Below are 27564 nucleotides of genomic sequence, written 5' to 3' on the forward strand. Positions count from 1 at the left end.
GTCCAATATTTCTGGCTTTAGTTAACGGAAGCTACAGCGTTATCTGAAAAATCATTTTATTCATTTTAAGTACATCAATTCATTTCACTAAATGTATAATTCTGAGCCGTGACACTGTGGATCCAGAACCTGTACTGGCTGCACTGAGCATAAGGAAGATACACACCCAGCACACACACATTCAACACACACATTTTCACATTTAGAGGCAGACTGGAGTAGCCAGTCCACCTAGTTCTCTGAAGATGGGTAGAAATATTTAATGCATACAGGGACAATAGTTAGTGATGTTTAGTTATAAACTTATCAGCATACAACTACCAAGAAATGCAGTGATTTCTGTTTGAGGTGTACTGGTGCTAATTGGTGGTTGTTAGAAAATTTCTGTTACTTGTAAGTGATAATAAAGTCATAGTTCTAGGGCCAAGCTCAAGGAACATTGCTTTTTTTTTTATCTTTGCACTAAAATAAAACTTCATTCATCAATTTTCACCTTCACCAAACGCTTTGTCGCGATTAGAGCCACGATGAATATGGAGCCTGTTATAGCAGCACTGGGTGCATGATGAGAGAATTCAACCCCAGATGAGTCTCCAGTCTATTACAGGGCACAATGTACATGCACTCATTCACACCTGATGCAATCTGAGGAAAGATAGGAAAGGAAAGCTAAGAACCAAGAAGAAAGCAACATGAACATGGTGAGAACATTGTGAGAACATGGTGGAAACATGGTGAGAACATGGTGAGAACATGGTGAGAATATGCTGAAAACATGCTGAAAACATGCTGAAAACATGGTGAGAACATGGTGAGAACATGGTGAGAACATGCTGAAAACATGGTGAGAACATGCTGAAAACATGGTGAGAACATGGTGAGAACATGGTGAGAACATGCTGAAAACATGGTGAGAACATGGTGAGAACATGCTGAAAACATGGTGAGAACATGGTGAGAACATGTGCACACAGATTATAACCTGATCTAAGGATTGAACCCGGAAGCCTGGAGCTATGAGGTGACCCTTTCAAACAATGAAAGAAATCTTTCTTCTAATAAAAAGGGCTTTCTCAGTAGGTACATTTTAAATATTAAAGCATTGCCAAAAATATTGACACCCCTTGAAAAGGTTTTATGGTAGTTCTTACCTAGCTTATATTATTTTACATCTCATAATCCTCTGTGTTTTGCAATTTCTCTGTATGCTCAAAATCTAAATATCCTCATGTTTTTTATTGCGCAGGAAGATGAAGGGTATCCAAAATTCTGAAGGGCACTGCATATGCTATAGCAAAGCCAGAAAGTCATCTGAAAATTTAGTTTGTGTAGTGATGACTGTTTTCCACCAAACTTTACAATTTTGTTTGTTTTATTTCATATTTGTAATGGATAATTGTACAATAATGTTATAGAATATTAAATTATTATTACAAAGGGTTAATAATTTCTAGCCAGTATTACAGTAATGTACATTTGTTTCTTAGGAACTTGTACAGTGTTTAATTAATCTGTACAATTTACAGATTAATTAAGAATCTTTCAAATTTCAATAAATCAGCTTTGGCTTCAAACCTTAAAACCTTTGTTTATAATACTGCTAATTTAAAATAAAATGTAATGAATCTAATTTAAATCATATTTGTTAAACTATTCAGGAAATATATATATAAAATGTCTTGAATATGATTAAAATATACTTTGCAACAGTTATATAGTGGTAATATCAATTAAAAATATTTTTTTAGGTTTTAAGAGATATAACTAACACACACACACACACACACACACACACACACACACACACACACACACACACACACACACATCATGGATGGTAGATACTGCCATGGTCACAACACACCCAGTCAATGAGCTCGGAGCGCTGAAACCAAAGCGAGATCTCTTTTTGTGCCACTTCAGCCGAGTCTGAGGCATGAACAACATTCCTGAAACACAGAAAACAGAAGGAAGCCCAAGTCACACACCTGCACACTAAACACAGACTGAAAGTCTTTTAATAACGATCTGTCCTAAATAAAATGCTCTAAGATCAAAATCTTAGAGAAAAGTCAAAAGCAAATCTGGCAAATGTTTAATTACTGTCTATCAGCTATCAGTGAGACCTGGCACATGTGATCGTGTGTGTAGTTCTACCTGCTAACGTGAATGCTAAAGTCTCCTCTTAGAGTTCCAGGCACAGCTTCAGCTGGGTTTGTGTCTCCCACTAGCATACGTGTAGACTTTATTACATTGTGGCCCTCCCACACCTATAAAAAAGATCATGTAGTCAAGTTAAACATTATATTATTAACATCAAACTTCTCGGTAGACTCCTTGGAAAACGTCTTTCATGCTAGAATACAGCACTCAATTTCACTGATAAAGGTAGTCAGTAACAGTAGCAGAATGAATTGAAATCGGGGCATTGAAGTTTTAATTATCACCAAATCTACACCACAGCACAGTGGAATATCCCAACTGAGGAGGTTGGGGTCGGAGCACAGGGGCAGCTATGATACAGCGTTAAGGGTTAAAGGCCTTGCTCAAGGGCCCAACAGTGGCAGCTTGGCAGTGCTGCGGTTTGAACCCCGATGCTTCAATCAACAGCTTGCCTCAGATGTTAGCTGAAGTGTTGAATTTTAGTTCCAGATCCTCACCATTGCCACCACAGGCCCTGAGGTCATATATTGCAGTACGCTGGGGTAGAACGGTTTCTTATGTAGAGATACATAATGCTGGGCCAATAATTCTTCAGATACCTAAAACACATATAAAATAATACAATTATTGCTCAGTCAGATACATAAAATAGCAAATTATTCCTCAATTAATTTACAATTTACAAATACGTCAAAGCCAAATAAAGGAAGAAATGTGAAAAGGAATCCACAGATGAATCTTGAAGAGTGGGGATTAGCTTTTCAAAGAACGGTATTCTTTTGTTGAGATTTTTCACATAGCTTTATTCTTAGCTGCGTAAGCATCACCTCAGCTACAACTGACACGGTCATGAGGCAGCTTCTGAAATTTGAGCTACACTCACAGCCACTTTATGAAGAAACACATATAACCTACACATTTAAGCAGTTATCCAATCAGCCAATCATGTGGCAGCAGTGCAATGAATCTGCATAGAAATCTAAACGCATCTAAATCCTGCAGAGGCAGGTCAAGAGCTTTAGCTAATGTTCACATCTAACATCAGAATCAAGAAAAAGTGTGAGCTGTGTGAATTTAACTATATCAGAGATGTTGGTGCTGGTTTGAGTATTTCAGAAACTGCTGATCTTTGATCACTATCATGGTCAGCAGTAAAGCATTTCAGACAGTGGTGGTTCTAGGAATTTTCTGTAACAGGCCATTAAGGGGCCACATGTTACATTCAGGAGCCAAGTACAGGGTACATTCTCCGATTGCTCTTCTCGTCGACGATTGATGGAACGGGGGCCAATCAGGGGCCAATCAGATTTCAGCAGGGGCCAGGGCCCCTGTGGCCCCGCCTCTAGAACCGCCCCTGATTTCAGAATACACAAAACATCAGACCAGAGGTGCGTTGGCTCCAACGGCAGAAGACCATATCAAGTTCTATTCCTGTAAGCCAAAAGCAAGGATCTGATGATATCATGGCACAGACTCAACCACACTAAAGAGTTGAAGACTGGTGACTAGTGTGACCACTAGTGTCAGATTCTTGTTCCTGACTGACAGGAGTAGAACCTAATATGGTCTTCTGCAGTTTTATCCTATCCACCTCAGCGTTTGATGTTATGTGTATGCTGAGATGGTTTTCTGAACACCATGGTTGTAAAGAGTGATTATAAGTGTTACTATATTCTTCCTATGTTCTTGTTTTCACATATCCATTGTCAAAAGAATCTTTTCCACATTCTGATGCTTATGAACATTAACTGGAGCTCTTAATATATATCTGCTTGATTGTTGCATTGCACTTCAAAATAGTTTTTTCAGCCCTTAAAATACATTTCTGTCTGTATGTACACACAAATATATTTCTCTAAAATGATGTAGAAATGTTTGTGATTTCAGCAGATATAATTTCAGCAAGAACAACAATGTTCCAGTCACCTGAACTGACTGTAACCTCATATGTGAAGACTACAGATATTGCGGATGATTCTTGCAGACTTATGCTAGATAAACTGTCCTTGTTGTTGTTTTTCAATAAAAGAACTATTTTGCTTTTACAAATATACTGCAGAATACCCATTTAAAAGAAAATGCAGCTTATTCAACCTCGACAGAAGAGCAAACACTGACCTGCACCATCTTCAGACCCACCAAGCGGAACCCTCGCTGCTCAAAACGCTTTATGATCTGACCAATCAGACGTCTCTGAACCCCATCCGGCTTGATGGCAACCAAAGTGCGCTCTTTTACACCAGGAATGTCTGCATTAAGGTTCACATGTTTAATTGTGTAGTGAATGTATAGTTAAGGCATATAGTATATCGCAAAACACTGGTATTTATTTAACATAAAGTATATTGTAGTATAGATAGAAATAGAAATAGATAGGTTATTATTTATTAGATTATCAGCAGCTATCCACCTGGTCACTGAAATAAACACATGTAGAATGAATGAATCATCAAAATTTTATTATTAATTATAATATTAATGGAGCTTAATATGAGCTCAATATTTTAAACTCAACCCAAGTTTGAACAAATTTTCAGGCTACATTTTGCTGTGTAAATCATCCCTTAACACAAACACATTGTAATGCTTTACCTAATAGTGGAAACAATTATTCATTATATTTATAATTTATTTAATGATATATAAAATTATATATATATAATATTTAATTTGTTTTACACTTGCATGTGATCTGTAAAGACAATCATTGTGACGTCACACACTCACACACACACACACACACACTTCTTGTCCTGTGTGTATTTGATCGTAATAGTTTTGAAGTGAGAGTAATTGAGGATGAATAAATGGTGTAGATTAGAAAGTAAGTTGCAAGTTCAAGAGCAGATGAACGTTCAGTAATTAAAGTCAACAAGATCCACGTTTAAAGTCATTTGTCACAGCCTATTGTACGGTATGAAAAAAAAGAACCTCCTGAGAGTAGAGCACGTGAAAACACATGCTCATCATTAACCATCGTTTCACTAATCATTTTATCTAGAAAGCACGAGGGACATTGCCAGAGAACAGGACATGTGTCAGAGAATACTAAAAGACTGAATACAACTTTCTGTAAAACGAACAAACAATAATGAGCCACCACCTGATTAATGACTGTTCACATGTGGGATATTTCCAAATATGCTAAACAACCGATTACACAATTTGTATAAACTTTCTGTTTATCTATCGCCTCAAGTATTTATTTTTCAAATGACTCCTGTTTCTTAATGAACTGTGCTAAATTAATAAACAGAAACGATTTCTATGCATGAACAGAATTGTAAAAAAAAAAATCAGATGTCAAATGCGAATCTCATAATGACTATATATTTTATTCAGTTGTTTCACTGACTTGACTTGTCAATTAAGTCTATTTCATGAGCAAATCTAAGTCAGCACAGCACTGAAAAATCTCAATAAAACAATACCATTCTTTGGATAGTTTGGGACGAGCGCACGCGCACACACCTGAGGCACTGCTGTTGGTCCGTGCGTGCGGCTGTTGATGAGCACGCGGGATGATCCGGTTCCCGCTGTTCATGAGACAACGCTTCAACACACACAGTGTTACACCAGCCATCATCTCACAGAATTCTAGAGGACAAAACTCTATACAGCAGCTGTACTGCTCAGCTCTGAGAGCTTTCCTCTCTCGGACTAACTACAGTAAATAACACACACACACACACACACGGTCATTCACCTGACGGGTCAAACTCACGTGTCCACTCAGGATAAGATCTTGACTTGACTGGTTTAATGGCATTGCACGTATGTTATTAAAAAGCAAGACAAGTTACAGGGTGGGGCATGCAGAATTAATTAAGAAAGAAAGAAAGAAAGACACACAGGCTCAAAACCCATTATTTATAGCTCGTACTAGATCTATAGCATTAGGAATCTGCAAATCTGATCCCATTCTGTAGGGAAACCGTATGAAAAGCCTTGTGTACATATTTGTGTTGGGCTTGGTCATTCTTTACAACTACTGCTTTAAATGTAGGCAATGCATAATCTTTAGATCTGATAACTAAATGGTCAAGGACAGATACACAAAGACCAGTTATAATAAAATAAAAATAAGAAAAAAAAAAAAGAAAAAAAAAAAAGACAGAGAGAGAGAGAGAGAAAACAACCTGCACTGATCTTGATCCACCGCGGATTAAAGAGATTCTGCAGTTCTCACTGTTCACTAAAGATAATGACTTACTTAATGATTTTCCTGTTTGGATTTTAGAGCATTTAGAACATAGAAATGAGGTCTCTAGTCTCCAAGCAAATACTGAGACATACACAGTTAAATCAAAGTTTATGCTGGGACAAGGTCAAAAAACAAACATTACCCTTGCTCATGGAACAAGTAGGATGAGTGAGTGGGTTAGCGAACACATCTGAACAGAAATCAGGACATGTACTTCATATACAAATAAATAACGTGCCATAGTCTACTGACCCATGCAGTGCTGCTAAAATGTTGTATGTCTCATGATTTGGATTCAGAGACTAGCCTCAGGTCTTACTAAATGATGGAATACGAAGTGGAAACTCATACAAATAAGAAAAATAGGCTTTAATTAAGGACATTTTATAAGTTGAATTGAGAGGACAAAGCCCAACAGCTATGTTTGACAACACAATTGCTTTTGAACCGTACATTTAATAATAAAAATTGGTTATTAGCCAAAGAGAAGCATTGTGAAGATTTTAATGAGAAATTATAGAGCAGCAAGTACACAGGTGTTTCCTTATAAAACTTTATTTGAAGGTCTATGTCCTGAATCAGGATGGAATGATATGAAAGGAGTGAGTTCATCTCAGAGAGGATGAAGGCGTTAAAATCAAACAAAAAGAAAAAGAAGTTTGGCGCTCTGAATCACAGCAGTCCGTTTTTAAAACCATACTCACTGTATTAGTCACCAATGACCCGATCGAGCGTCCATGTCAAACAGTGTTCACATTTTCTTAAATCAGAACTGCTCCTCTCAATTGCAGCCGAGTGCTTTTTAATGGCACTTTCCTTTCAAAAGAACAAGGATTTAACCCCAAGCCACAGTGCTTACAATCCCCTGCACTAGTACTGAAATGTGCACTTAACTTAAACTGGCTTCAGCTCTGCTCACCATTGAAGCAGTGGAACGTACACTTTGGCCTCATGATCATTGGCAATGTGAACTTTTGCTGAAATAAACATTAAAAAAAGCTAACAAACCCTGCAACGGGTGTGGTTCTGATAACACGCCATTATTAAGAGATCATAGGCTGGGTCCTGGCAGAGGGCTTGGCTTGATCACTTGTGTGGAAGTGATCTGCTTTCCTCGTTATGACGAGACATAGTTTGGCTTTGTACTTTGGATGGAACATCGCTATAATTTCAGCGTTCCTGGAGGCAGGCTACCATTGCACAGTCTGTAAAAACGCAGGTCATTCACCAATCGATACACTCCCTGAGAAAACGATGGCAGGTCCTACGGGAAAAAAAGAAAAGAAATGAGGATTACACAAACATAATATATATATATTAACATTTAAATATGATTCCTAAAGTTTGTAAAAAAAAAAAAAAAAAAAAAAAAAAAAAATTGTAATAAATCATCCTAAGTTTTATCATGATGCTTTTTGATGTCATGAGTTTAGTAGAAATATTGAATTGCTTGAAATTTACAGTGTTATAACCCAGACTAATAATACCATAGTTTTTTCAATGTTGACAGACACAACATTGAAAACAAAAAGATCACAATCAGTTTGTATGATTATGTTGAAAGTTGCTCAGAGTAGAAGCAGATTTTACAGCTAAAGTGAGAAGGTTTTATGTGCAGTCTGCATCCCCTGCACAGAGAAACAGGGATTGATGTAACATGACTTGGGAATGAGTCACAGCAATGACTCCACTATGCATCTTCAAATAGACAAGCTGAGGTGCTAACCCTCTCTGGTGTGAAGTTGCGGGCGAGCGTTGTGCGTTGGTGAGGGTCAAGGCCTTGGCAACCGTTAAGGAACTCTGGCAGGAAGGAGGAATAAAAAGCTTGGAAATCTACAGCAGCCATGTTGTAAAGAGCCAGAGTGATGTCATCTTGCAAGAGGTCATGGCTCTTATGCAGAAGAACTTGTAGCAGCACATTGATGAAATGGAAGAGCATGGAGTTCCTGAACAGCTTCTGAACAAGCACACGCGCACGCACACACACACACACACGTACTTGCGTCAGGTAAGAAAAATATATGTGAAAAATATATACACATGACCAAATAGTCTGACAAGTACTGCATCTCACCCTGTGGTACAGTTTGTGTTTTGTGTTAAGAATCTCCAAATAGCTCAAGTTCTGTTTGAAGATATGGATATCTGGCTGCAGAAAGGACTGTCCAAATGCCTGTCAAACACAAGTCACACAATTCAAATCACTGAAAACAGAATAATGTACAGTATCCTTCATTTCCTAATTAGCTTTGCAAGCGCTAGGACAGAGGTTTGTACAGTAAATACATTTCAAGGAGCCACTCAGCATAGATTTATTATTTTAATGGAAAAATCCAAGTAGACAAACATTAGCATATTAAATTAAATGTGTACAGTAATACTGGATATTTATTAGGGCCAGAGCTTTAACTGACAAAACATTATTTCCTAATTGTTTTGAGTTTTTAGGTTTGGATAAATCAATTCACATGAGAAGACAAACTGCTAGTAACTAAGATTGAAGTAATAAATAAATATAATAGATTTGAAAATTGTGCGAAAACAAAAACAACCATAAGAACAATTGTTAAAACAAACAAGAACAAAAAAAAATAAAATAAAAAAAAAAATAAAAAATACGCAGACCCCCTGGCTATCACAAACCCCACTGCTCAGAATTAACTATCCATATGGCTAATAAACAAGGCACCAGAAATCTTTAAGCCACAAGACATCCAAATCCATGGCCAACACATGCAGTGCTGTCAGTTTGCTTGGTAATTTGATTTCACTCCTTCAGCCCATCACTGATAAGGTGCCATGACAAAACCAGATATTTGGACTGCAGACATTTCTCAATATAGCTGTAAAGAATGGGGTTTGTAGGGGTTTTTAAACACTTTTATTTATTGTGATTGTTAACTGCATGAATGGTGTGTCAATTAGAAACAACAGATCATCTTGTGATCTTGCAGAATTTCTGTTCATTGTTCTCTGGTCAGCTGGATATTTTTAGCTGCATGACTGATTTCCTAGCAGTTTTATTCCAGCCTGCAGATTTGAGAGCCAGTTTGCATTAAAGCTCAGCTCACGGTTTATGTGCTGCATACCTGCATGGCAGCAATGAACTGGGCCTCGTTCTCCATGTGTTCTTCTGCTCCTGTTCTCTGAACACTGTTTAGGACTGAAGTCTTAAAGAAGAACCTCCAGTTCTGATGGAGGATTTGGAAGAGGAGCTCGAACATTTCAGCTTTCACGTCTGGACAGGAGCGCTGCAAAGCAAACACAAAGTATTCAAACGTTATTGGCTAGTCAGTGTATGATGTTTTATAGAGTTATTAGGGTGACATCTGAATGGTTCTTACATCTGCCACTATCGGGTACACCTGATCCATACAAAGGCTGAGGATGCTGGGTAACATGGGTTTAAAGGTCTGACCAGGCTCCTGAACCACAACCTGCACAAATACAAACACAGTTTGCATAAGCTACAACTATATCTATTTACTTGGCAGACTAAATAACATCAACAATAAAAAAAATAAATAAACCACCATTTATCTCACACACACGGGCACACACAATTACATTTGTATACCTGTAAAATCTTGAGGAATTTTTCAACAACTTTTGATCCAGCGCTGCCCTCCTGGAGGATGCTGACTGCCAGCTGATCCCTAAAAAAATATGACATCAGATAAAAGCTGCAAGGCTGCACATGACCATTACAAATGCCTGCATGTAAATCATATCTTTCATGACATCTGCTAAAACTACACAGCTTACATCAATCCCTATGAGGAGGGGAAAAAAAACAGACATTCAATCATCAGCCTATTATCACAAAAAAGCTGTTACATCAACGTAGCGTGTATTAGAACAAATTTATTACAAACGCGTGATTTGTGCCGGATTTACCATCAGATCCGCTGTTAAAATTTCTAATTCTGATTAGAAAATCAACTCAGCATCAATGGAACAACTGGGATTTTGAGTAGTACCTATGCCCGGCGACTGGATAAATAGTGTACACGCTCAATGAATCTAGAGGGATTGCATTATTAGTAAAGGCTGCACCTTTAGAGTTTTGGGGCTGTTTAAAAGGTGGAGTCATGTAGCTTACCTGGTGAACATGCTGAGAAAAGTCTGAATAATTTGTTCAGTGAATGTGACTCCCATCTGCACCCGGAGTGCCTGGAATAGGGTGAGGAAGAAACTCAGCATCTCATCTGTTACATCTGAGAGAGAGAGAGAGAGAGAGAACAGCAAAACAATCAGAAATGTACAACAAAAAAAAAAGAATATACACATACATACATATTAAATAAAATCCAAGGGCTTCTTCTGTTTGGGCTTATGTTTATGACTTATGTTCAGTAACACTGGTTGTGGATTTCAACATCATATAGCATAAACATGCTTGGGTGGTACTTCCAGTTGTTACAGCTTGTTTTTCAGTATTGGTAAGTAAGAGTGTAAAAGTCAAGTTTTATCTATTTGACTGTGGATAATGGCATCGTGCCAGAGTCTACCACACTGAAGACACACAGAAGGGTTATTTATCCATGAAACTGTTAACCCTGGTTCAATTATAAACCCCAGGTAAACAGAATCCTGGGATGCACGACACACTGCTCATAATCCTGAGTCTTCATAATCTGATGTTTTACACTTTACATCCTAAACCCAGGGTTAACGTTCCTATTGCATATTTCCAAAGTCAACAACCATTATGTGATAATTAAAGAGTGTGACTGGTGTTAATAACAGCTCGTCTCTTGCTTTCTCATCAGTAAGGGGAAAAAAAAAAAAAGCTTAGAAACATTCGGAAAATTAGTGCTAGCCCTTTTTCGAAGCAGGGATTAATAACACCGGGTTAACGCCTGTGTGAAATGTTCTACTTAGGGTTAAAACATGTATTGTTAGTGTTTATGTGAACTGTTATTTACATAGGGAAACTTTATACATAATCAGAACAACATTTCCTTATTCAAATGCAAACAAATCCATATATGAATGTTAAAGATCCACTTTCTTGGTTGTGATGTGTCACTTTATGTACAAACATTGGTCTGTATAAATGGTAACTTGTACTATTACGATATACTGTTTACATTACATTCACATTTTAAGTTAATGTGTAAAGCATCACATTTAAAATATATTTAAATGTACTGTAATAGGAGTCTTAATCCTAGATGTCATACATGCATAATGATCCTACTACTCTTCCCTACAGGTTTGTAAATACGAGTGAATGAGGGCAGCGACTCTTACCAGGCTGCTGAATGTGCAGTGGGAACAGAGCCAGAGTGACCTGGACAGACTCCTGCAGGCTCTGGTAACATATCTGACGAGATTTTGTGGCTTCTCCTGATATGCTGCCCACCAGATCCCTCAGTACACACAGGGTCTGCTGCAGCACCACTTTACCTGAAGAAAAAAAAAAAAATACTTTACAGTAATTACTCTGCAAGTCTTTGGCCAGCTACAAATTAAACAGCACTTTGGATGTATTAACCTTTCACAAGTACATGCTTAAAAAAAGGCACAAGACAGATCAGTTTACAAACTGGCAATGATGTCTTGCAGAAGCTGAGACAGCAACTGCAAACTCTCCTTTAACGATTCCTCAGCATGGGATCATGACATGCGATTCCCATCTCTCCACATGCCTTAATTTATTTATTCAAATTTACAGGAGGAAAAAAAAAAAAAACACCCCAGAACCAAGAGGGAAAAAAAAATAATAAAGTTGGAAAAGTAGCAGCTTGATGGATTACAGTGGTTTTAAATATTCATTTTAAGTGTGCACTCGCAATAATTGCTTTATCAGTTTTCCTTCTTTGCTAATAAAAGCTACTCCTGGATGAAAAGGATAATTTTTCTGTGCATGTTAAGTACTGGCCCAAATTCTAGTTCTATCTGAAACCTAGTTCATTTTCCAAAGATAAGTTGCCTCAAGCGGTCAAAATGGGCTGGGCTGAAAATAATACCACATTATTATTTTGGCTCACAATTACACCACCATTGTTAAACAAGTTAGACAAGAAAGAACTTAGATGAGAATAGTTTGGTCAGTTTACTGAATGTCTTGGCTGGAATGTGGGAAAATCCACAGCTTAATGATGAGTATTTTAATTTTAACCCATTTGTTAAACGTATACAATCAATATAAAGTGGCAATGCGCTAAAAGCTGCCGACATGCTATTAAGGTCTGAAGACCTGCTACTCATACTCAGCTAAAAATAATATAAAACACTTTTTTGGGACAGTGAAAAAAGGCCTTTGTGATCAAGGACATGACTGTAGTGGCGCTCACTGTTGGGATGGTGGTCTGGTGGGCGGGGCAGCAGGCGGTACTGATGTGTTATGGTGCTGATTAGACGTGCATGACTGGCTGATCGACTTGGCCATTGCTGTTCCGCCTCTGGTAGACTTGGCCATGGTAAAAGAAGCATGTTCGACAAAGCCCTGCACACCAGCACATGAGCCTAGAAAACACACGTTACAAAATAAACAGATGCACACACAAAACCCATATCTAGGGGGAAAAAAAACAGGACAGCTTAAAAAATTGTAACACACACACACCTCCTGAGGCAGCCTGTGATTGTGATTTTCTGTGATGAGATTGAAGACGTTCTGTACCGCAGATAATGACACCATGAACACAGGCCGCACTGTTGTCGCCATGGATACCAGAAGATGGCAAGCAGACAACAGTAACTTCTCAGAAACCTGCAGGTGTAGTAAGGTGTACAAAATCAACATGGGTGAGATATTTATTTACAGACATGCCAGAACTGTTGCCAGAAAAATCCTAGCAGGCAGAGAAAAAAAAACAGAATCTGCAACCGCAACCAGCCGAGTGTATAAGCTTTACATGATTGTCATGGTCTACAGTCAGGTCTACAGTCCATTTTATGCTATACACAATAATAAGATGTAGTCAAAGATATTTAGTGTTAATCAACGGCATTACTCAGATGATTATTTGAGCATTAGAAGTGTATTAAGAAGACCTTTACACTTTTATTACTCATATGAAAGAAAAATATTGAGGTCAACAAGCTTGACTGGCCAAAGAGCAACACAAAACAAACTAAATATTAAGTGACAACACATGGTACAAGCACTTTTGTGTCAATACAAAGCATGAAAAATACATGCCATTAAAAAATAGGATTATAATGTTTCCCATTTCCATCCAGCCAGATTTTTTGAGAGCATTAAGACTGACTACCTGCTGCCAATGACATGGATCAAAAACCGGCATGAAATTATTCTCAAGAAACTGTAGGGATAACGCCAGGTTTTCCCCAGTTGTGCAAGAGTAATAAAAAGCAAGGTAAAATCTGTTGTGATCATTGCTAATTAACATCTCTATCTTTTTTTTTTTTTTTGGAGATATTAGTCCTACCCACTGGATTTGTTTTGGCATCCATGGCCCAGGCTCATTAGCTCACGGGTGAAGTCAGCACAAATCTAAAGTAAGCTTCATGACGAATGCCACCCTTAAACTCCTGTGTTCTTTCTCCTTCAGTAATTTAGCTTTCCCATTAGAAAACCGAAGCTTTAGCAGATAAATCAAATAGTCTCCTGTATTGCTGTAGCAAGTGGTCCAAAACAGAAACTGTTAGGGCTAAAACTAGTAGTTGGCACGCTTGTATCTAGACAGCAGATTAAATGTTATGGGGTGAACAACTGGCATAACAGAAAATTCATATTAATGTAAGTTTAATTCCTGTTTACAACAGTGGCAGTTTTCTGATAATGAAGCACAAGTGCTAGCTGTTAGTTTTGTGGACTGATTGCTTGGTCTGGGCATTCAGACATTCTGGTCTTAACTTACTGCCTGTAAAAGGGTTACCTTAATTCATGTCTTATGAATATTACCTTGGCATTAATGAGGGGTGTAGTGGCAGCCATGGTTGATGTGATGAGGTCAACGAATTGCGTTTGATTTTGCTGCCGCTGTACTTCACTGCAGAATTGTGCTAGCCAATGAGAATACGCCTGCAGTGCAGCCAATGACTGGGCATGACTGCAAAAATATAAAATAGGAAAACAAATGCAAAGTCTCAGAATGTATATCACAAGGTATATATAATTACAGTCTTCTTTCCAAGAACACACAAATGGTTGAATAAAGCTCTTCTGGCAGAAGAAGAGATGGTCTGTTTGAAATATGTGCAAGACTTCCCAGCGTTTTTTTTTTGTTATTGGTGCAATATTTTTTATGGGGGAAAACTACTTGTACTTGCAAAACTGCAAGCACAGGATTCTTGCTGTTTATTTTTTTAAACCAGTACCAGTAAATGCATATATAATAACTTTCTGTGATAGCTGTACTTGTATTCAAATAGTGCTTTGGCTGAATGCGCATTGTAATGACATCACATGATGCGTCACATGATGCGCCTGTTTTTTGCTTAATTTTGCGCTCATTTCTGGGGTCGCAAATTTACGAATCCCTGAAGGGAAGGACATTGTGCTCTTTTGTGTGTGCGCACTTACACATCTATAAGGTCGGGTTTGAGAACCGAAGGGACGGCCATTTCCACATCATACAGACTGATCTGAGAGCCATAGCAAGTGACCTCCACAAGCCTGGCATGGAGAGAAAGAAGATAAACATCAGCAGGAAACCAATGACAAATGTTTATTCCACAATTTTAAAAATAACCTTCATATTTATCATCAGTCATGGAGCTGATAGGTCGGTGCCACTAGGGTGACACTTGACATCTTGGACACTTGACATTTCCACAAATGCCATGATCCAAGTTACCCCATGTGCTCAACGCAAGCTGTGAGACCTAGCGCACACTCTCAGTTGGCTATTTCCCCCTGCACCGACACTAATTAATCCAATGACAGCATGGACCAATGAGCACTCATGGACTTCCCGCCAGACAAACAGCTGGGCCACTAACTCTGCACCAACAGGACTATACATTTCTTTAAGCAAGTAGTACTGTTCTTATTAGATTTTTTTTTTTTAAACAGATGTGTTTGCCAGATAATCTTTCTAATAAATTAGACAGGGGAAATAACTTGGCAATGCAGGATAAGATACCACCTACACCAATATCACTATGGACTTCACTGTTTTGGACTTTTTTCCATTTACCTAGGGCTCACGCCAAGCCTTGCTATTGGAGCAAAACCGAATCATTACTGAGCATCCATATTTAAGTCCACAGCAGCTGGAAAACCTGGACCTTTACCGAATGATTTAAACACACAATATTTCTTGCCATAAATGTGTCATTAGTTTGACTATGTCTTGCAGAAGTATTATTGTGTTAGTACTGGCACTGGCATTCCCTCTCATACAGTTTGCTGATTGCAGGATTGTATGTAAAGTGTAACAACAGCAATCTTAGCTTTTCTCTGATGATGCTTTTTATGCTTGCATAATTAAATGCACCGTCAATTAGATGGTCAGGTTTAAGTTCAAATGTTTGAAAGTCCAATCAAGCTCGACTTAACAGCGACTTGGTCATTCAAAAGAAAATCAGTCAGGTTCAGCAGCTATTTTTAAAAACTTGGACATTATACATGTGTAGTTTCTTAGAGTTTTGTTTAACTTGGCAAGTATAATTTCAAAGGGTGCTTGGCTCTCACTGATCACAGCTTGTGGCTCTATTTCTCACATCTGTCTGTCATCTCTCGATCTAGTTTGTGCTTCCTATCTATGCATCACTGTCACCACATGTCATCATCAGCAGGTCCTGTTCTCAGATTCTTGAGCAACTTTCTTAATCTTCAAATCTCTTTTTTATTGCATTGTAAAGCCATGGCAGTGCTTAGCCATCTGAGCTAGATCCCCTGTAAGCATCTGTAATCAAAATTATGTAAACAGCATCAGAAGAACACACACACACACAGAAGCAATCTCTAGTGAAGCACTAATGGATGTCAAGTGTTAAAAGTTCTGCAAACAGAGCTATACAATTTATAAAAAGCTGGATGTCCATCACTACTGCCAAAATAATGGATGAATCGGATGACAAAACTGAAATTCTGAGCTTGGAGAACAGACTAACTGACCTCTGGACTATAGCCAAGGCATCGTTGAAGCGAGTGGTAAAGACGTCTCCGGTGAAAAACTCTGCCAGCCGCCCAACGGCCTGCAGCAGGGAGCTCAGATCTCTCAGTGCACAGTGCAGCTTCCTGCAGTCAGCTTCTGCCGTGATGTTCAACCTGCGATCTACACACACAGACACGGTAAAGGAAACAGAGACGTGAAGCTCACACACTCAGTGAAGGACAACGTACATAATAAACACATCACACTTACACATACAGAAGCTGTAAATCCAGCCCCCTGTGAGCTCGGAGTACCTGATAGCACAGAGCATTCTAAAGACATTATGTACTATTACTATGCTCCAAAATAAATAGTTGAAATAAAATAAATAGTTAGTGTGTTAGGTTGTCCATTCTGAAGGACAGTGATACTGAGAAAAGAATATCAGTACCTAAAAAATAATACTGAATTAAAAATAAAATAAAATTTTCAGAACAGCTTCATTTTTAATATTTGACTCCAGTCTCACACATTCTTCCTGATGCATCTGTTGCAACTCTTGCCACATGCTACATTATATAAGTAGTACCTCTTTCTGATCTTTTATACTTTCTCCTTAAAGTCAGGTCTGTGACTAATGCTGTCTGATTGCAACTTTTAGAAGTCTACCATGTTGGGGAGGTTGGCAGCTTGTAACGCCATCAGTTCAGTAAAAGCAAGACGTTGAGAAACAACTCTTTTATCACAACCCTTCGGTAAACTACACAAAAACAGGATACTACGCTGTTTAGTGGCTAGTGAGTCACCAACAACTTGCAAAACTTTGAGAAACATTATGAGAAATGTTCATAGAAACTGTGAAACTAACTGACAGGCTAACCACACTGCCAAAGGGTTCAGGGTTACTGATTCTACTTTCTGTATTAGTAGCTATGGCAATACGGGTGATACAAACCGATCTACCAAATATTCCACAAAAAATCTAAAGAAATAAAATCTTTTTGACAGAAAAGCGAGGTTTGTTTTTATTCAGGAAAATCTAAAGAGGTACTAAGTTACTTGGCAATATCAAGATGAAGGACAGGTCTTTAATCCATAAAATAAGCCCAGTCAGTAGTAGGAATGGGTCAGAATGACAATGAATTAACCAACCAGTGAGGTGAACTAGTCATTTTTAACACCTCAGTTTTGTTTTCAGCACATACAATCACTCGGAACCCTTTGGCTTAGGAAGAAAATATAAATGTATTACAATAATTATATTACTGGAGCTAAATATGGATGCTTGTGAATCACAACGTATCTTTCGTATACAATTCTGATCACATAAGGATGCCGAAAACATGGTGAACAGGCAGCAGTAAAATTAACGTCTGGTTAAATAACGCGTCATGGCAGTGCTTCTGTTGAATATTTAGTACAAATGTGTCTTCACATTACAAACTAACATCCTGGTCATTTTAAAATGCACCGTTTCTGCATGATGTTTCTTCACTTTGTCTTTTAGGCTAGAAACACCACAGATTTGTACATAAGGTCATAATAATAATTCCATTTTAGTTATAGGTCCCTTTCTAGTCACTCAAGGTCACCATACAAATTCAAACAAGTAATAAATAATAAAATTTAAAAAAAAAAAGTTCCTATGATCACAGGTCAGAGTGTGTAAATTGGTATAGTAGCACATTGGTTTAAATTGTTGCAGACCGAATGCAAATACTGAAAAATCTACACTTTTGCTGTTGCTCAGCCCTAGCCAGCAGCATATTTCTCTGCGTTACTTGAAACAAACTGCAAGACAGTCTTGTGCAATGCAATGTTTGGCTGCTTGCAATAGCACGGCACAGCTTTAATCATTATGACATCACAAAAATCAGCCTTCACTTACAACTCGATTACTCAGGACCATTTATGTGAGAAAGCTAAACTGTTCATACAGCAGGCCTCGATTATCAAGTGGGATATGAACGGATATATGAGTAAATTATTTGTATGAGGGCTTCCTCTAGAAATTTGATATTCCCAAAAAATCTTTTAAAATCTTTGTATGGTACAGCTCTATCTTAATCGCTTAGTAGACCTTGACATGGTGACTGACTTCAAATCATATAATTTACATAGATTACTGCACTTTTATGTTTATGGTATGTCTGTGGAGTTTAAATTCCTTATTTATGTTAAGTTTACATAATTTATCAGATGCCTTTATCCAAAACCACTTAAAAGGACTCTAAAAGACCCTTCATCATTGCATCTCTTCATTTCTTCTAAGGCTTTTAGCAAAAAAAAAAAAAAAAAAGCCAATCCATGGCGAACTTCAGTGTACAGTGAGGAAAATGTTGTTACTTAGTTTTACTGAGTAAAAAGATTCTATTTTCATTATTAGAGAAAATTTCCTTTATACTTTTCAGTTTCAGAATAAGTGGTTGTAGATCAGGCTATAAATTGTAGAGCTGTTGTTGAAATCTGGGCACTTACTGTTCCTATCAGCCTAGTTTTGTCACACAAATGTCACATGGAGAAGATCATGTTTCAGGCATGTCTATATTTAGTTTTACAGTAGTTTCATATTTCATTGGAATATATTCTTTTAGTTGTTGTGTATTGTAAATAACACTCACCGTCCAGTTATTTCACCACCGCATTTGCTTTTCTGATTTAATACAATAACAACAACTAACAGACAGTATTGTACAGTATTCAGTTCACATTAGATCTGAATATTATTGAGCCGCTTTGTAGAGGTTTGGAGGAGTGAGTCAGGAACTGTTTTCCTCTACCGTGACCTGGCCCTGTTCTGCAAAAGGAATGGTTCAAAATCCATCTGGCCACTGTGCAGGATTTGCATCAGTCAATCCCAAGAGGAACGGATACTGTTTTACTCTAATATACTTAAATACTAACAGATTATTGTGCTGTTTCAATTTCATTGTCCTGCACACACTTTCATTACTTTAGGTGACTGAAAACACCTGTGAAGGAAGATGTAATTTCACCCAGCTATAATTACAGATTTGAAACACTAGATGGCAGCATATAAAGACAGCAGATTTAAACATGACGAAGATGTAATCATTTATAACAGTGCTCTGGGAGGAGCAGTTTCAATTGGCAGTACCAAAAAAAAAAAATTTGTAACTTTCAACATATATAATATGAAGGCCATATTATTGCTTATTTGAATGAAGCTACCAAAACAAACACAGACTACCATTCTGATGTGTTATTGGCCAAATTTAATAACGAACAGCAGCCATGTTTGGTACCTGTACATATCTTGATCGTTTAACATTAATTCATTCATTCATTTTCTACCGCTTATCCGAACTACCTCGGGTCACGGGGAGCCTGTGCCTATCTCAGGCGTCATTGGGCATCAAGGCAGGATACACCCTGGATGGAGTGCCAACCCATCGCAGGGCACACACACACTCATTCACTCACACACTACGGACAATTTTCCAGAGATATCGTTTAACATATTTAACATAAATTAACTGATTGTTTTAGCAATTAGTATGACTAATCTTTTTTTTTTAATAAAAGTTACATGATTGTGGTGACGTCACAGCGGTGTTTGATGTAAAACACAAAACACACTACACTTTATAGGCTTGTTGATGGCTTTTGAGCAAAGTATGCATGAAAGATTTTGTGGCTCACTTGTTCTGGTGGTAACGATGAACTGCTGCAGTCCAAGGTAAATGTCCAAGTCCTCTTTAAGAACTGGGAACTAAAACACACAAAGATATTCTTTTCCATGACGTACATGATGACAGCAGCGATTATCACTGCACACCATGTCCATGCTTTCATTCACTGAGATATAATCAGACTTGATTAGAAGTTCATTTGCCAAATTAGACTTGCTAAAATGCTTTCTGAAAAGAACAAAATGAATATAGTATGTAGCTACACACACTTACCAGAATGGAGAAGGTCTGAGATGGGAGCAGCTCCATCACCTTGGCAACCACCTCCAAACTCTGACGCAAATATCGCTGCCACTCAGTTTGTTGCTATAGCAACCAAAGACAAAATACAACCCACCAACTTCACTCCTCAAGTACAGAGCAAAAACACTAAAGCACCGCAGATACACGGAAAATACACAGGCTATAAAACAAACGTGTTTGTGTATGTGGGTCTTACGTCATCATCAAGGGTCTCGTCGTCCAGCTCCTCCAGCTGACTCTGGTTCAACCGGAACTGGATGCGGTTCAGGACCTCTGTGAGCAGCAACACTAAAGCGTCCTTATACCTGCAAACCACCAACATAAATATCAACATACCTGCAAATTTAAATACACAGAACCACTAAACTAATACTGCATTAGCAGCAAACCCTGAATAGCAAAAATGGATTCGTTAACATTACTCTTGCAAAGCAAACCTCTAGCATTTGTTTTGTCACTATAGATACAAGTAGCCATGAGCAGTGTACTTTCATGAGAAGAAATAGAATGATGCATCAAAGACAATGTAAATACTCAACCATATCCCCTTTATTAGCTTTAAAAAAAATAAAAAAAAAAACAAAAAACACTTTTTTTTTTTATTAATCCATGAACTATATCTTGCTCTAAAAAGCTCAGTCACAGTGGTCAAAAGTGGTTTACCTTCTGAAATATTGTTTATGTAAGTGAAATAATTAGAACTAATTATATTGCAATCGTAAGTAAAAACTGTGCCATGTGGTTATCCATGTTTAGAGAAATGTTTGAAATATATCGTTGAAACGGTTTGACGCCACACCACACAAATCTGCATCTAGAAGGCCACTGATATATCTGTGGCCATGTTAGCACTAAGCAGTGTCATGATCTGATAATGATGAAAGCACTTAACAGTAAGTTGACAGCCAATGTTTGTCTGAGCTGGAAATGTTTGTTTAGTTATGCGACGTCTGTGTGTTGCATGACGTGATTTCCTGGGTGGTAATTTGTATGTGAAGTTTTGCATTTACTTTCAAACCAATCAAGTGCTACAGAAACACACACCTGTTTAACACGCTATCCCTGTCGTCCAGTCGGCTCCTGATTTTGGTGGTTAGGTAATCCAGGAATATACTCCATATTTCCAAGCAAGCCATGTAGCCCTCGTGTGTTGGCTATAAATATGAAAATGAGAATTCTCAGACACTTAATGGGGGGAAAAAGAACGATGTTGTAGGGAAGAGAATTGGGTTTTTATATCAATGTGTTTACCTGGTTGAAGGTGTACTTAAACAGCAAAGCCAGAAACTCCACTAGAGGAAACTGAGCGTTGGATTCGATCCTCCTTAGATGAACACTTACAAAGAGTCGCAGAAAATCTGTGAACTTCTCCAAATAACTGAACCGGGGCAGTATTTAAAGTGGAAGAGAAAGAAAAAGTGAGAAAAAAGCGGGAAGTCATCACCACACTGTGTGTGACGTCAGCTCTCAGCTCAGCAGCTTATTAGTTTGTATATGCAAGTGTGCATTTTCATTTTTTTTTGCCTGTGCCCTTACCTTTCGTCCAACTCCTGGAGTCTGTTTTTGACTGTGTGTATGTTGGTGTGTGAGTTTGTGAGTCTCTGTAGGAGGTAAAAAGTCTGTTGAAACATGCGGAGCAGAAACTCCTCAAAGTCCATGGGCACGCAGTTTTTACACATTAGCTCGTTAATGCAGTTCATAGCCATGATGCCTAACTGGGCCCGCTTGGCATGGTCCACAATGTGTCCTGTCCTTCCCTGGCTCCCATTGGCTAAGAGACTGCCGGGGGCAGAGTCTCCATTGGAATAGGGTGGAGGCTTGGTTTTGATTGGCAGTTGGCAGCCGAAGCGAGCAAAGTGAAAGATGGAGGCCAGGAGGGCTGGAGTGATGGAGGAGGACAGTGGGATCCAGCTGAAGAGATGAGCCAAGCACTCCAGAGCCAGCAGACACAATGTGCTACTCTCTGACTCCAGTCCCAGTGGAGTAGCATCAACTGTCAATCCACCTAGTGGTGAGAGACAAATCATAAATATAAGGAGAAAAAAAAGCACTCAAATTTCCCAGATTTCACTAAAGCATGCACGCTAGGTAAGGGGATTTTCATATAATTTCCTCTGAATACCAAATACATTTAGTCAAAATTTATCAAATGGAATCTAATGAATAAAGGTCAACACATGACTCACCCGTGTCTCTTGATGTAGGTGACGGAGGAGGCGTAGTTACTGATACACTGTGCTTATCCCAAACCGTCTCCAAAATGCCTGAAAAACAAAAATACTAAAGCTCAAAAAATTTGAAAATCACATGCTATCCAGCACAAAAGCACAAGCTACGTCATGTCAAAAACACTTCAACTGAACAGAGGAGTGCGATGGTGAGTCTCACCGGTCAGAAGGTTTAATACAGTCGGAATCTGTTCCAGTAGGAGTTTTTTCAGCTCCTCTTTCCTCCCAACACTCAAATCTTCCCTCGGGCACACCAGCTCTTCTGAGGTCATCTTCAGCAGAACCAAACCCAAGGGTGCTAGAGTAGCCGACTGCACCAACTAGTGAATGTGCATGAACAAAGAGTTTGTTTGAGAAAAAAATACATCTGTGGATGAAACTAACAGAACACAAATCCAATCCTATCCAGTGCATTAGGACAATATCAGCCCTTGACACGGGCATTCCCTCTCCTCCACATGTACTACACACGTTGAATAACAAGAAGAAGAAGAAACTTCAACATGTTATCTAATTCATATATACGATTTTAAATCAAATTAAATTAAGTTCCAGTTTATTTGTTTAATACTACATTCATTGTTACACAGATTTACAGAAAACCTGACTCCAAGCCTAGATCCCTAATTAGAAAAACAGAGGCGGCAGTGACAATGAAAACCACTTTGGGAAGGCATGAAGAAGAGGAAAAAAAAGGAACTTGTCCTCTCCTGAGTGACAGCCGATAGTGAGATTTAGATGCATACAGCCATACAATCAGTGTCATACAGGCAGTGTCTCGTCCTAGTGTGAATGCAGGGCAGGGGTGAACAAATGCATGACAATATCCTGTCACGCTTTCCCCGATTATATTATATTACTAGACCTGACAACCTTTATGCATTTAGGATAGAAGCGCAGCAATTAGACAATAAAGAACAAATGATCACCCCAAAATATGGCAAAAGAGCAGTCACACAGTCCTACAATAACACCACTATTCAGCATTCAGACGCAAACACTTTGAACGACAGATCAACAGTGAAAAAGGTGTGTTCTGTTTTTCGTTTGCTGCTCATTGACAAGCACTTCCTAACTGCACATCTGTATATTATAGTACAAATATTATAGTACAATCCCTTAATGCCATAAAAAGGGTGAAATACACCATATGGCTCAATGTTGATGGACACCTGACCTTCACACCCATATATGGTTCTTCCCCAAACTGTTGCCATAAAGCTAGAAGTGCACATCATAGTGAATATCTGTGTATGCTGTAACATTACAATTTTCCTTGACTAAAACTAAGAGGTCCAAACATTTTCCAGCAAGATGATGCCCCTGTGCACAAAACAAAATCCTCAACTGTCCTGCACAGAGTCCTGACCACAATCTCACTGAACATATCTGGGATGAATTGTAAGACTGACTGCATCCCAGACTTCCTCACTAATGCTCTTGTGGCTGATTCAACAAATCCCCACAGCCACATTGCAAAATCTAGTGGAAAGCCTTGGTAGAAGAGTGGAGGTTATTATAACAGCAAAGCAGGACTAAAGCTGGAATGAAACGATGTACAAGCACATATGAGGGAGATTGTAAGGTGTCCACAAACTTTTGGCCATAAATTTGTTTCTTCATCATTTTTCTATTCTGGACAATTCAATCATTTATTTTAACTAGCTAAATATTCAGGAAGATATTTCAAACCTAAAGATCCCTAAAGATCTCCAAATAAACATGTGTATTTCAGGTACCTGTAAAGTATTGCTAAAGAAGTCATGGTAGAACATTGGCCAGTCCTGGCGTCCAATGTCCACAATGACTTTGCAGAGCTTATTTCTGATGAAGAAGGGCAACAGAGCATGTTGGGACAGCAACAACTTTGGCAAGCAGCTACGTAGCTCTGCTTTATCCTCGCTGGCTACACCGACCCACATTTTGTTGACCAGGTTCTAAATATGAATATCAGGGTTAGTATATAGTATAAATGATAAGTGCATTGAACCATTGGGTAGCTATACATATGAATACTCACCTCAAATACTGTAAGACTATACATCATGACGTATTCGTTTCTGCTATTAGAGAGGAAGAAGAGACAGTGTCTCCAGGAGCCCGGCTGGCTAGCAAAACTATTCAGCAGTTCCTCTGCAAAGTACAACACACATGTTTACACCATTAACAGGTTCACATGGAGTATAGTGTGAAAATGCACATGGAAAAAGCTATAGACGTATTAATACTCTCGTATAGCTGGTGAGAGGCTAACAGGTGGACATAAGCTTTCATTAAATCAATGTTGCAATTTTTAATAACAGCAAGTTCAATATTAAACCTATTATCTCATATGCAATCTAAACCCAAACTGCATTTCGAGTTCAGTGAACATTTGTACATTTTCACTTCCTTGAAATGCAGTCTGACTTCTGGGAGTGCAAAAAAACAGACAAATACCAAAGTTCTGACAGCAAGGTTCCCCTCAGGCTGTTAGTGACTTCCTGGTCAGTCATTTGTGCATGAAATGTTGTTAACAGCAGCATGTGGTTTTGTCAAATGCACTACACTCAAGCACTGAAAGGATCTTTGTACGAGAGGTAAAAGAAAATGTCAACCACAAACACTGAAATCTAATGCATATAGTGCGGATCTACCAGTAGAAATTCGTGTGATGAGTGGATGGCTGTCTTCATAAAAAAACTCTCGTAAAAGAACATGCATCACTGTCAGATTTTGTGCTAGACACCTCAAACTCATATGCATGTTCCAAGCAAGAAATCTAACTATCATATCTAGTATATTGCAGGTCAGTAAAAGAAAACGTTCATGACAGTCTCACTGACAGTATGTGGTACGCATCAGTTTTGCCCATGTATAATGCTGGCTCGACTAAGTATGTTGTCTCAGGCTAGTTAGCCACCCTAATGTTTCACTTGACATACTGAATAGACCGATATAAATATTGTCCAGAGAGGCTGTTTTGTTATTAGGCATAAGGTATAAATAAGACATTCTTCTCTCCCATCATAGGGTGAGACGCTTTCTGAGCTCTTTCAGTGGCCCTGTGAGGTTGCAAGGACAGCTGGGTAAGACGATTAACACCGTCTCTGTTCGCCTTTACCGACTAAATGACAGTGTGAGAATTAGCAAAGATTAAACTGAAACTAAACAGGGTGCAATAAACATAAATAGATAAATAAAAGCTGTGGCACGGTGAGCTCCATGGTGCCATGATTGAGATACCGTCTGTGGCATATCTGTGCACATTTTTCATACATATCTTACTAGTGTCTGCATGGGTTTCCCATGGGCGCTCTGGTTTCCTCCTGACACACAGAAACATGGCAGTAGGTGTGTGTCCCATCCGGTGTACCTCACTACACTGACCAGGATGAAGTGATTATTTATTAAAAGACCCACAAAAAAACAACTCACCAATCTCTCTTTTGCGGTCATTAGTAGTGCAGCTGTGGAAAAACTCAGTCATGAGACTTTCTAGTTCTCGCAAGGAGGCCTCTTCTGACGCCTGTGAACAGAGCAAAGATACAGTGTGTGTGACAAAGGTGTAGTGAAGCTGTTTGACACAACCTGCTACCTACAGATGAAATAGCACCACAGTGCAACACAACCCCTACGCATTCGGCCACATTTAGCGTTCAGACGGTATTTGTCTGGGCCTGTTTGTAAAAGTAAGAAGGAGGAAGAGAATTTGAGGAAGAGGTCGCGTAGCCATAATGAAGCTGAATTCTTTGTATGAGTCACGACACGTCGCGTGCTGCTGCGTCGTGTTCGTACTGCAACACCGAGGCGGAGGCTCGAGACGTTCCAATCCGACCCGAGTTGCCGTTACGTCGCTTTTCGAACGTCGACTTGAGACCGTTATTCGGTTGAACTTTAAACAGACGTAGAAGCGTCTATTTCGCTTAATTACATCCGTCAATACGAATATTTACGATACTGTCAAGCTCAAAATCACGACAGAAGACACGGTTGTAGCGATATTTTAAAATAAATAAATAAATAAATATATATACGAAGCCAAAAATACATACGCAGCTCAGATAAATTGTTTGTTTGACCGTATCGCCGGAGTTAAGGCGTTCAAGTACCGTTTTAAATTATCTGAGAGGTGAAAATCCCAACGGTCGCGTGTGAAAGAATGTCGACTCACCATGTCCGGTCTCAGCTTCGCTTCGCTCCGGCTGCTGCGTTTCTGAGGCTAGAGTTTGAGAAGGGGTTTAATCTGTTGGCTCATACTGCCCGAGATTCACCGGGCAAATGTCTCACCACCTAAAAAAACACCGACACACCATCCCGATGACGTTTAGCACAGACCCGGGGCCTGGTTCGGTCTCTACGTTCGACTATAAGGCAGCACTTGTTATTGTTGCTCCTGCAGCAATACGGGTGGTTTAAGAAGTGACACCCACCGCGCCTCCCGGATGCAGGTGAACACGCGCGTGTAAAGTCTCCACCAAAAAAAAACAACCTTATCGCACCGCTAGAAATAAATCTCCGTCATGTTAAAATATCCTAGCGCGATAGAAGGTAAACGGGCCACTCCTGTAGTTTGTAGACTAGTTTTTCGTCCAGGCCTCGTAGCTTCCTCTCTCCACATGAACGCGCCTCCCCACCGGAAGTGAAATCTTAATCTTGGGCCGGATGAAACCGGCCGCATCAGTGTGGCAAAATCAAACGCCCTGTAACTGTACCTCATATAAAAAACACAAAACACTTAGACACAGCTGCTGTAATTATGTTTAAAAGCCTAAAGACAGAACGCAAACAGTGGGACTATGACAAAGAGTCTGTACATGTCACCTTTAATAACAATAAGAAAACAAAACCTTCCAGAGAAACAATGGCGTTGCCTCAACACATGCAATGTTGTACCAAGAACCTTCCATAGCAGCCCTGCCAGTGTTTAGTGATTTGCCAGCACTAGTAACCCCCCAAAGAAAATGATTATTAATTTGTTGTTTAATGTAATACCTTTGATCAACAAGTGTACA

At 38.9% G+C, this 27564-nt stretch overlaps 2 protein-coding genes across 2 annotated transcripts; both read right to left on the reverse strand.

Moving 5' to 3' along the window:
* Nucleotides 1–39: 39 nt before the first annotated feature.
* Nucleotides 40–5827, reverse strand: nme4 (NME/NM23 nucleoside diphosphate kinase 4). The gene is made up of 6 exons (XM_060893242.1): nucleotides 5635–5827; nucleotides 4282–4412; nucleotides 2661–2762; nucleotides 2158–2270; nucleotides 1865–1949; nucleotides 40–645 (listed from the first exon to the last, which is right to left on the reverse strand). The coding sequence occupies exons 1-6, from the start codon at nucleotides 5747–5749 to the stop codon at nucleotides 544–546; spliced, it is 648 nt and encodes a 215-aa protein (XP_060749225.1). The 5' UTR covers nucleotides 5750–5827; the 3' UTR covers nucleotides 40–543.
* Nucleotides 5828–6906: 1079 nt separating this feature from the next.
* Nucleotides 6907–27194, reverse strand: xpo6 (exportin 6). The gene is made up of 25 exons (XM_060893232.1): nucleotides 26724–27194; nucleotides 25988–26078; nucleotides 24591–24703; nucleotides 24310–24507; nucleotides 22731–22890; nucleotides 22529–22606; nucleotides 21879–22347; nucleotides 21594–21720; nucleotides 21387–21496; nucleotides 20539–20647; nucleotides 20313–20405; nucleotides 20050–20119; nucleotides 16407–16566; nucleotides 14868–14960; nucleotides 14247–14394; nucleotides 12942–13088; nucleotides 12670–12841; nucleotides 11624–11779; nucleotides 10470–10584; nucleotides 9945–10023; nucleotides 9712–9804; nucleotides 9457–9618; nucleotides 8442–8540; nucleotides 8094–8324; nucleotides 6907–7631 (listed from the first exon to the last, which is right to left on the reverse strand). The coding sequence occupies exons 1-25, from the start codon at nucleotides 26724–26726 to the stop codon at nucleotides 7530–7532; spliced, it is 3378 nt and encodes a 1125-aa protein (XP_060749215.1). The 5' UTR covers nucleotides 26727–27194; the 3' UTR covers nucleotides 6907–7529.
* Nucleotides 27195–27564: the final 370 nt, after the last annotated feature.

This window comes from Tachysurus vachellii, chromosome 18 (genome assembly GCF_030014155.1).
Source record: "Tachysurus vachellii isolate PV-2020 chromosome 18, HZAU_Pvac_v1, whole genome shotgun sequence".
Taxonomy (NCBI): domain Eukaryota; kingdom Metazoa; phylum Chordata; class Actinopteri; order Siluriformes; family Bagridae; genus Tachysurus; species Tachysurus vachellii.

What these genes read in the sequence shown, in the direction of transcription:
- nme4 (XM_060893242.1), bottom strand. Translation starts at nt 5,749, where the DNA reads ATGATGGCTGGTGTAACACTGTGTGTGTTGAAGCGTTGTCTCATGAAC. An exon ending in TGGGTCTGAAGATGGTGCAG is followed by an intron (nt 2,763 to 4,281) that starts GTCAGTGTTTGC and finishes TATGTGTTTTAG; the next exon opens with GTATCTGAAGAATTATTGGC. An exon ending in CAGGGCCTGTGGTGGCAATG is followed by an intron (nt 2,271 to 2,660) that starts GTGAGGATCTGG and finishes TCTTTTTTATAG; the next exon opens with GTGTGGGAGGGCCACAATGT.
- xpo6 (XM_060893232.1), bottom strand. An exon ending in ACGAGACCCTTGATGATGAC is followed by an intron (nt 20,406 to 20,538) that starts GTAAGACCCACA and finishes TGGTTGCTATAG; the next exon opens with CAACAAACTGAGTGGCAGCG. An exon ending in TTTCTCAGCATGTTCACCAG is followed by an intron (nt 10,024 to 10,469) that starts GTAAGCTACATG and finishes ATATTTTTTTAG; the next exon opens with GGATCAGCTGGCAGTCAGCA.